The 11369-nt window shown below is 37.3% G+C and overlaps 1 protein-coding gene across 6 annotated transcripts in view; it reads right to left on the bottom strand.

Annotated features, from left to right (window-relative positions):
• Positions 1–11369, bottom strand: part of LOC101895985 (protein transport protein Sec16A) — a 40358-nt gene that overhangs the window by 10593 nt on the left and 18396 nt on the right. For 5 of the 6 annotated variants that reach the window (XM_059122463.1, XM_059122467.1, XM_059122465.1 and 2 more), the window contains 6 exons: positions 9689–10051; positions 5488–5887; positions 4659–5410; positions 4396–4528; positions 1968–2099; positions 1122–1907 (listed from right to left, as the gene is read on the bottom strand). In XM_059122463.1, coding sequence (XP_058978446.1) covers positions 1122–1907; positions 1968–2099; positions 4396–4528; positions 4659–5410; positions 5488–5887; positions 9689–10051 — 2566 coding nt within the window. The remainder of the gene's footprint in view (positions 1–1121; positions 1908–1967; positions 2100–4395; positions 4529–4658; positions 5411–5487; positions 5888–9688; positions 10052–11369) is intronic. The other variant, XM_059122466.1, reaches the window with a different exon arrangement.

Raw genomic sequence — 11369 nt, 5'->3', positions numbered from 1 at the left:
TTCTGTCACAGGCTGTAGTATCCATTACGAACTTCAAATACCAAATATGAAACAATTCCGGTTAATAATGTCGCTAAAATCGTCAAAATACCGAATATCGGGAGGTACCGATATATGGGGGCTATACGACGACGTGGACCTGTATAGACAATTTTCTGTCATAGGCTGTAATATCCATTGCGAACTTCAAATATCAAATATGAAACATTTCCGGTGAATAATGTTGCTGAAATCACCGAAATACCGAAAATAGGGAAGTAACGTTATATGGGAGCTATACGAAGACGAGGACCTGCATAGACAATTTTCTGTCTAAGGCTTTAGTACCTATTTCAAACTTCAAATACTAAACTTGAAACAATTCCAGTGAACAATGTCGCTAAAATCATCAAAAACCCGAATATAGGGAGGTACCGATATATGGGAGCTATACGAAGACGTGGACCTGTATAGACAATTTTCTGTCATAGGCTGTAATATCCATTGCGAACTTCAAATATCAAATATGAAACATTTCCGGTGAATAATGTTGCTGAAATCACCGAAATACCGAATATAGGGAGGTACAGTTATATGGGGGCTATACGAAGACATGGGCCTACATGGCCCATTTTCAATACCAAAAGTCCTGCAGGTGAAACACATAATTGAGTAAAATTTTATCAACCTACATCAATTCGTTCGAAAGTTAGAGTGATTTCCACAGACGGAAAGACGGACGGATGGTCATCGTAAAATCGGCATCGAATTTGTAATCTGATCAAGAATATATATATGCTTTGTGGGGTCTTAAATTTATATTTCGAGGTTGTTACAAAACGGAATGACAAACATAATATACCCTCCATACTATGTTGGAGGTTATAATAATTCAATTCTCTTTTAGCCAAAGCCACATAAACATATCAAAGTATGTGGAAGAAGAGGATGCTCTAGCCTAAAGGATTATTTTTTTAATTTTAAAACAAATAAAAATAAAATATTAACAAAAAATTTAAATACCAATCAAATTAAAGAAAAGAAGAGAACAGAAAAATAGGAAATCAAAAAAGAATCTAGGAACATTTTGGGAACTGAAAGAAAAAAACAAACTAAAAAACTGAAAATTAATTCGAACTTACCTCCTCGGAGCCATAGCCACCTTGCATTTGCTGTTGCTGTTGTTGAGACCAATAATCATAGGCAGCATTATCTGTGGCCGTCGTTTGTTGATCTAAACTAGGATCGTTGTTATTATAGTGCTGCTGAGAGGGATCATAATAGGCCTGAGTATAACCTTGATATTGTGGATCAGGTTGCATGTACGATGATGATTGCTGCTGCTGTTGTTGTTGATAAAGATCTTGATTGGGATTTTGGGGATCCAGGGGCTGTTGCTGCTGTTGAGGATCCTGGTTCAGTGGCTGATCATTTTGTTGTTGATATGGATCTAAGGATGCCGGCTGTTGTAGGGGATCTGCATGGGGTTGGGAATTTTGCTGCATCAATTCGGGATTGTAAAAAGTAGGCTGTTGTTGTTGTTGCTGGTTTGCTTCCTGATTATTGTTTTGATATTGTAAATTCAATTCACTAAATTGTTTATTTATTTCCATAAATTGTTGATCAATTTGTTGTTGCTGATAGTTGTATGATGGATCCACCATGGCGGGGTTTGGTTGTTGGCCGTCCATCATGGATACGGATGGGGCAGCTAGCGTGCTTGATGCTGCCACAGCTAAGCCACAATCGATTTTATATTGTTGAGCCATTTGCCTGAGACTTTGCAGCCATTTTTGTTCCTCCATCTGTTGCTGGGATTGATTTAGATTGCCATCGCCAGCCTCATCCTGGCCCTGTTGTTGCTGGTCATCAATGGTTTTCTCCAGCACCGGGTCGTAGTATTTCAAACGATCAGCCAATTCATAGACCTAGAGAAAAAAACAATTAGTTTTCTGTGAAGCTAAAGGGGTTTCTTGATAGCGCCTTACCTTGTTGATAAAACTGCCCTCATATTTGCTCGGATCCCTTGCGATGTGTACAGCAATTTGCTCCAAATACATTAAACTCTTCAAATGGAAACCATAATCCAAAAGCCGTGTAGCTAACAGGAACTTATAGGGCTAGAGGGGAGGGAAGAAAAAACATTCATTGATGAAAATCAATATTTTTTTTTTGCTTTTGGATAGTAAAAACAAGTTAAAAAGTATCAGTCGGTTTTGCCGACAGATGTATACCCCAGACAATGCTCGATTTGTTGCGAAATCATAAATTCCGATAATTTACATATTCATATCAGATTTCTGATTAAGAGAAATATTTAGATATAACAAGTTGTAAAGAATCGCCGACTTGTTTCGCAAGTTATGACAGATATAAGTATTGAAAATTGTGACCCTTTGTGGGTGAGGAACCAGAAGGAGTTGGCAGATGTATATCAGAACTTGGATTAGAAAAAATATTGTGATATGTGTAATTTAAAGAGAACCGGATGCTTATTACGGATTTTATGATCGCTTTGGTTATTCAAAATTTTAACGTTTTGTAGGGGAGGTACCAGAAGGAGTGGACCGATAAATTCCGCCTTCGCAGCAGATCCTGTTCTAGTAGAAATAATGGGATGTGTGAAATATGAAAAGAATTGGATTCTTATTTCGCTTTCTTTGAGCGTTTTGGTTATTCCAAATTTTGACCCTTTGTGAGGGAGGTACCAGAAGCAATGGTCCGATCTCTACCATCTTTATAACAGATCTTGTGTTGATGGAAATATTGAGATGCACCAAGTCAGAATGAAATCGGATGTTAATTTCACGTTTTATGAGCTTCATGGATATTCAAAATTTTGACCCTTTATGGGCCAGGTACCAGAAGGAGTGGACCGATGTATTCCATCCTCACACCAGACCCTGGATAAATAAAAATATTGTGAAGTGTGGAATTTGAAAAGAACCTAATGCTTATTTCGGATTTTATGATCGTTTTGGTTATTCAAAACTTTGACCCTTTGTGGGGGAGGTACCAGAAGAAATGGTCCGATCTCTACCATCTTTATAACAGATCTTGTGTTGATGGAAATATTGAGATGCACCAATTCCGAATGAAATCGGATGTTAGTTTCGTGTTTTATGACATTCATGAATATTCAGAATTTTAACCCTTTGTGGGGGAGGTACCAGAAGGAGTGGACCGATAATTTCCATCTTCACACCAGACCCTGGGTAAATAAAAATATTGTGAAGTGTGGAATTTGAAAAGAACCTAATGCTTATATCGGATTTTATGAACGTTTTCGTTATTCAAAACTTTAACCCATTGTGGGGGAGGTATCAGAAGGAATGGCCTGATCTCTACCATCTTTGTAACAGATCTTGTGTTTATGGAAATATTGAGATGTACCAAGTCTGAATAGAATCGGATGTTAATTTTGCGTTTTATGAGCTTCATGGGATATTCAAAATTTTGACCCTTTGTGGGGGAGGTACCAGAATAAATTGACCGATATATCTCATTTCCACACCAGACCTTGGGTAAATACAAATATTGTAAAGTGTGGAATTTGGAGAGAACCGGACGCTTATTTCGAATTTTATGATCGTTTTGGTTATTCAAAACTTTGACCCTTTGTGGGCCAGTTACCAGAAGAAGTGGTCCGATCTCCACCATCTTTACAACAGATCTGGTGTTAATGGAAATATTAAGATGTGCTGAGTCTGAATGGAATGGGATGTTAATTTCGCCTTTTATGAGCTTCGTGAAAGTTCAAAACTTTGACCCTTTGTGGGGGAGGTACCAGAAGGAGTGGACCGATATCTGCCCTCTTCACACCAGACCTTGTTTTTATAAAAATATTGTGATATGTTCAATTTGAAGCCAATCATACTCTTACATCACATTTTATAAGAGTTATAATTATTCAACATTTTGACCCTTTGTGTGGAAGGTACTGGATGGAGTGGACCGATATTGTCTATTTTCACACCTGATATAGCACTGATGCAAATATTAGGATATGCAAAGTTTGAGCAAAATCGGATTATCCTTTCTCTTTCTGTGCAATAAATTTCTTTGAAAATGTTAACATTTTGTGGGGGAGCTACCAGAAGGAGTGGTCCAATATTGTCCATCTCCGAACTCGATCTATGTTTGACAATGATATTACGATGTACCAAGTTTGGATCAAATTGGATACTCCCTTCAAGAGTTGTCGTGCGTACTAGCCAGCCAGACAGACGGACGAACATCACTAGATCGACTCCAAATCTCCTGAAACGTATTTGGTCCAAAGAGTCCTAGGGTCTAAAACCGTTATTTCAATGAGGCACGTTTTGGCCGTATCAGATGATATATACCCTCTCTCTAGCCATATGACTGAGGATATAAGAAGTCATATGCCTGTGGATATAATGAAATGCTGCTCACCTGGAATTCAGTAATGGAGAACTTCTCATCATTCAACGAGCAGGCATACTCATAGATTTCAGTCATAATTATGGCTTCGTTATGGGCAAAATCTTGGAATTGTTTGTAGTGCGAAGAACCCAGCAGGACCAATCTGAAAGGGAAGAAAAAAAATCCGTAACGGTTAAACAAATTTGGATAAAGTGTCATTTCAAAATGTTTAGAAATATTTGGAGGCTTTGGATAATTCCCCACTTGACGATGCCACCCTTTCCATTACTTACTTTGGCAAATGTTGTTGCAACGAAGTCTCCTGTGTTGCCGACTCCTGATAACGACCGAAATTAACCTGGGCCATTAAATAGCAAAAATGTGCCGCATACAAATCGCCACGATTGAACAGTGAATCACCCAATGTCGTTATGGCCTTGCGATCCAGTTCCGGTTTTTGTGAGGTGTTCGATAGGATCATGGATAAATGTGGACGCCAGTCACCCCATTTTTCATCTTGAACACATGTCACCGACGAGGGGGTACGACCACTCATCAGCTGATACAATGTTTGCAGAGGATCGTTTAGGGCCAATTTATTGGCGAATTTCATCATGACATTGGCATGGGAGCGGCGATCCAATTTCGAGGCCAAGAACAGGGCATGACCCCATAGATTATTGTCGGTGGCCCAGTCCAGGGCTTCGTTGACATTGCCGTATAGCAAATAGTTTCTAAATTTCTCGGTTATTTCGCTGTCGGTTAGTGTGGAGCTGGTTGCTTCATCCTTGGCCTCGTCTTCGCCACTGTCCAAGCGATTTTCTTCGTGATCCTCATTACGGGATGAGTTTTCAGGATTTGCCTCTTCTGGATTATCAGTATCCTTGGTGGTGGCGGTTGGGTCCTCTTGTTCAGCTGCAGCCACGGGAGAGTTGGCACCCGATTTCGATTTTAAAGAGCTATTCAAAGTGGAGCTGGGTGTTTGATAGGCAAACTGTTGTTGATTTTTCAGCAGCAATTCGGCAATGTCTGTGCCCACAACCATCTGGAAAAGAAGTAAAACAAAAGAAGGAGAATTAATGTTTGCCATACATTATTTTGAGGGTGGCAGGGGTGACTTACTCCATTCTGTTTCAGTAGCAAAATCAAAAGATTCCACATCAATGTATAGGAGCCGCGATATTTCTCGGCATTGTTGCTAATCAGCTGTTTGGCATAGATTGTCGTTTCCATGGGTCCCAAACGAATTTGCTCCTGGCAAAATTCTATGACCGTTTTCTTGTGGGTCAAACCCCTTACCAACGGCCCAGGGAAGACTTTGAACAGTTTACGCGTCTCATCGTTGGGTTTGAATTTCAACAGTTTAACAATGTTGCTAATGTGGCCATGTGGGGTGTATTTCGGTTTCACCGTCACCAAGAGCCCCGAACCGAAACTAACAACCGCATGTTCGTTGATGAATTTACAGGGAGTCAAACGTTGTGGCTCCGTGGCAATGGGATCTGGATCACGTGCTCCAGATCTGGCAGGAAAAAATGGAAAATTAATTAATATGGTATATTTTGAAATTATTTTCAAAATATATATTAAATTTCCAATTAGAATTGAGAAAATAAAAATTAAAAATAAAATCCATGCATAAAAAATAAATGCAAAACCAAATGTGGCAAAGAAAAATATACTCAGCAAATAAAATGAGAGAAAATAAGAGAGAGTGAGAACATGCTCTTAAATAAAATGCAAATAAAGAGGCTTTTTTCCATTGCTTTTTGCATGCTCTTTGGCAGGCCATATTATGAAGCCAAATTAACGAAAGAGAAGAGTTTTGTTGAAATGAGTTTTGTTTTGCTACAAACAATTCAGCGGCAAAGCATGACATGCAAAATGTGAATGGCCATAAATGATGATAATGAGGAAGAATTAAAAATACAAAGATGATGATAATGGAGAAAGAAATTATCTATACAAAGATGATGATAATGGAGAAAGAAATTGTCTACAAGGTGCCCCTCATAAAAAAATATATATATGGCGTAGGTGCAGTTATTAAACCAAGAGACCTAAGCCAACAGACCCTAGAACAAATATATAATATCAAGAAATACACATTTTATAATAGACACTCTGTTAAAATTAAAAAAAAAATAAACAAAACCAGTTAGGAATATACACAAGTCGGGTGGGGGCCAAAGACCTCGCCATAAGGGTTTCGATGTGTAAAATATAGAAGATGTATAAAATATATAGAAGACCTCATGATCATGAGCTTTTTTGCCCTCAGCCTTGATGCTACAAAGGATATACAGCATTCGATGGGACAAAAAGGGGCATCATGGAAATAAGACTCCATGTCTCTTTTGGACGAAATTTCGTTTCAGGACTTATGTCAGATTTGAAGATGGATATTCAGCATTCGATGGGACAAAAAAGTGCCTCATGGAAATAAGATTTCATGTCTCTTTTGCCCCTCTTCAGGTTTGAAGAGGGGCAATATAAAAAAAGAGGGAAAAAAGTATCATTCGTTTGCCCACAGATGTATACCCTCAGCCAATGTTCGATTATTTAAAAATATTTAGACTTCGGTTTTGATTTTTCAAATCGTTTACCCTTTATGGAATAGGTTCCGAAGAAATGGTCCAATATTATTGTCTATTTTGTATCACACCTAAACAAATATGATATAAATATTGCGACGAGCCAGGTTCCGACTTCGTTCATTTTATATGAGAAATAAGTGATAATTGTTAGAAAATGTTGAAATGTGCGTGGAGTACCAGATATAGTCCACCGAAATATCCTCTTTTCACACCTCATCTAATACAGATGAAAATATTGGTATGGCCAAAATTACAAGAAAACCGAATATTTATAACCAATTTTATGGGAAATCAAAAATTCCATATTTATCTCAGGTTTCTGGTTGAGAGAAATATTTAGATATAGCAAAAGAGAGAGAGGGAGAGGGAGAGAGATCAAGTTTGTAAAGAATAACTGACTTGTTTCGCAGGTTATGACAGATAAATGAATTGAAAATTGTCAACCTTTGTGGGTGAGGTAATGGAAGGGTTTCGCAGATATATATATCATTTTCCCAACAGATCTTGTGATAGCAAAAATGTTTGCATGTGCGAAATTTGAAGAGAGTTCGATGCTTATTTCGCTTTCTTTGACCGTTTTATTTTTCAAAAATCTTGAACCCTATGTGGGGGAGGTTGAAGAAGGAATGGTCCGATCTCTAGCATCTTTATAACAGATCTTGTGTTATCGAAAATGTTGAGGTGTATGAAATATGAAGAGAACCGAATGCTTATTTCGGATTTTATGATCGTTTTGTTTATTCAAAAACGTTGACCCTTTGTGGGGGAGGTAGCAGAAGGAGTGGACCGATATTTTCCATCTTCACAGCAGATCTTGTGCTAGTAGAAATAATGGGATGTGTGAAATATGAAGAGAATCGGATGCTTATTTCGGATTTTATGATCGTTTTGGTTATTCAAAACTTTAACCCTTTGTGGGGGAGGTACCAGAAGGAATGGTCCGATCTTTACCATATTTATAACATATCTTGTGTTGATGGAAATATTGAGATGTACCAAGGCTGAATGGAATCGGATGTTAATGTCGCGTTGTATGAGCTTCATGAATATTCAAAATTTTGACCCTTTGTGGGGGAGGTACCAAAAGGAATGGTCCTCTGTGGGGGAGGTACCAAAAGGAATGCCCTCTTCACACAAGACCTTGGGTTAATAAAAATATTTTGATGTGTGTAATTTGAAGACAATCGAACACTTACATCACATTTTATAAGAGTTGTCATTATTAAAAATTTTGACCCTTTTTGGGGAAGGTACTTGATGGCGTGAAGCGATATTGTTCATATTCGCACCTGACCTAGCACTGATGCAAATATTAGGATTTGCAAAGTTGCAACAAAATCGGATTATCCTTTCTCTTTCTGTGCAGTAAATTGTTTTCTTTGAAAATGTTGGCATTTTGTGGGCAGGCCAGAAGGAGTGGACCGATATTGCCCATCTCCGAACTCGATCTAAGTTTGATAACAATATTACGATGTACCAAGTTTGGATCACATCGGATACTCCCCCTTCGAGAGTTATCGGGCGCACCAACCAGCCAGATAGACGAACGGACAAACATCGCTAGATCGACTTCAAATGTCCTGAAACGGATTTGGTCCAAAGAAATCTAGGGTCTAAAACCGCTATTTCGATGAGGCACGTTTTGGTCATATAAAATGATATGTAACCTCTCTAGCCATATGGCTGAGGGTATAATAATCGAACATTGGCTTAGGGTATACATCTGTCGGCAAACCCGACGGATACTTTTTAACTTGTTTAAAGGCACATCATGTCCAAAAATTGTCCAAAAAAATAAGTGAAAGAAACCCAGATTACAATATCTATAAGGACTTTCTGAAAGTATGGAGAATTCTTAGAATACTACCTTAGATGGCCTACGGGCCAAAAATAGTGGAAAAATTATGAATTCTGCAAAAATATGAGCGTATTAGACATTATGGCATGCAAAAATGATACGAAAATAATTTGGAAAGGTCAGTAAAGTTGGCATTAAAAAGTGCCACAGTTTCCAAAATGGACCCCATTATATTAAGATTAATATAGACATAAGTAGAGAGATTCGGAAGATAATTTTAAAAACACACAGACAAAGTGAAGAAGAATTGTTGTTAAAATTATAAATAGACCCCAGAAGAAGACTGAATATCATAAAAATTATTAAATGCACAAAGAAACCTTTCCTTTGAAACCAAATGTATAGAGAATAAAATTATAGAGATGAAGGATAAAAATAGGCTATCCTTTTATGGAATACCGACAAACTTGTCTATGAGACTGAAAAAAACTTGATGCTTATGGCATGAAGAGAAGTAATTCTGTTACAAATTCTTATACGTTGTGGAGAGCTATACATAAGTTCTTTATCGAGGAAGTTCAACTAAATAACTATAAATTCCATGAGAGGTTTCTTTGTACATTTCCCCTTCCGAATATGGAAAAAGAATCACCCAATGCTATATAATTTAAAGCCATAAAATACAATTCCTTATATAGAAATTAGAAAAATAAGAGGACAGCCATATACTTGTAAATATTGGTAGGAAATAGTATAGGAGATATTTTTTTTCCATTACATATAAGTTGTTCCAATTGTTTTTTTGTTTTTTGTTTCTAGCAATACCACATAAAAATGCATTAGCAATATGTCTTGACAAGATATAGATAGATAGGTCTTCTACATAATAGTTTCTTATTTTCTTGTATTTTTCTAAAAAAAAAAGCACCTTGATTCCGCATAATCAGAACGTGCATAATACATGGCCGATGCTGGTCCACCAGAGGCCATGGCCGCTGCAGCCGCCACCGTGGGCGTTACATAATAACCACCGTGAATTTGTGAAAGATTTGTTTGTGAATGGGCCCTGGAGGGACCGCCGCCGCCGATGCCAATGCCACTATACAGACTAGTACTTTGATTTAATGAATCTTCGTCCAACATTGTTGAGTTATGGGTTTGATTGAATGCCATTTGTTGTTGTTGGTGGTAATGGAGTTGATGCTGTTGTTGCTGCTGCTGGTGATGGTGTTGTTGTTGATGATAATGACGATGATATTCATTGGCTTGTGTAATGTAGGCATGGGTATACCTATAGATTTTGTAATTCATCAAAATAGAGGGAGGATACATACAATATAAACAGAGAAGGGGAAATGTATGACAAAAAACAAACGCTCAAATAAATATACATAAATATATTTAATTTTATAATTAATTAATAATTATAATTAATAAATAATTAATTACTAAATTAATAGTATTTCTTAGGACATAAAAATTATAGGAATTTAAAACTGAATCACAATGTCGTGAAATAGATGTCGGGCATGTATGTTTCCCCAAAGCCAGAAGACACTTTTAGAGATAAATCTAAAAATCAACTAAAATATTTTTTGAAAAGCTACTCGATTACATAAATTAAAATGAATTCGAATATTTTTTCAAAGACTTCGCGACTACATAGATTATGGATTTTTCCAAAGACTTCCGGGGCAAAAATCGTGAATTTTTTAAGAATGATTTTCGAGGTCTTATTGGACAAAAAATATTTTTAAGACTTCTCATCTCTATTTAAATCGAAAAAATAAATGAAAAAAAAAAAATCCGTGAATATTCGTAAGTAGTATCCGTTACGAACTTCAAATACCAAATTTGAAACAATTCCGCTGAATAATGTAGCTAAAATCACCAAAATACCGAATATCGGGAGGAGCCGTTATATGGGGGCTACATGAGAACGTGGACCTGCACGGACAATTTTCTGTCATAGGCTGTAGTGTCCATTACGAATTTCAAATATCGAATTTTCAAGCAATTCCGGTGATTAATGTCGCTAAAATCATCAAAAAACCGAATATCGGGAGGAGTCGTTATATGGGGGCTATACGCAGATGTGGACCTGCACAGGCAGTTTTCAGCCATAGGATGAAGTATCCATTACGAATTTCAAATACCAAATTTTAACCAATTCCGGTGAGTTATGTCGCTTAAATCACCAAAATAACGAATATAGTGAGGAGCCGTTATATGAGGGCTATACGAAAGCATGGACCTGCACATAAAATATTCTGTCTTAGGCTGTAGTATTCATTACGGATTTCTAATATCGAATTTTAAAACAATTCCGGTGAATATGTCGCTAAAATCATCAAAATACCGAATATCGGAAGTTACCATTGTATGAGCCTGCACAGAAAATTATCTGTCTTAGGCTGTAGTATCCATTACGGACTTCAAATACCAAATTCGAAACATTTCCGGTGAATAATATCGCTTGAATCACCAAAATTCAAAAGACTTAGAGTGAATACTATTCAGTCCTGCTTGAGGCTCTCTCTTTTACCTCTTTATCTCTGTCTCTAGATCATGAAAGTCTTGCCTTACGTGCCTGGGCGGAGGTTGCCTAT

The sequence above is a fragment of the Musca domestica genome, unplaced genomic scaffold (assembly GCF_030504385.1).
Source record: "Musca domestica strain aabys unplaced genomic scaffold, Musca_domestica.polishedcontigs.V.1.1 20, whole genome shotgun sequence".
NCBI lineage: Eukaryota > Metazoa > Arthropoda > Insecta > Diptera > Muscidae > Musca > Musca domestica.
Note: the sequence above shows the minus strand (reverse complement) of the source record. Positions and strands in the feature narration are given on the sequence as shown.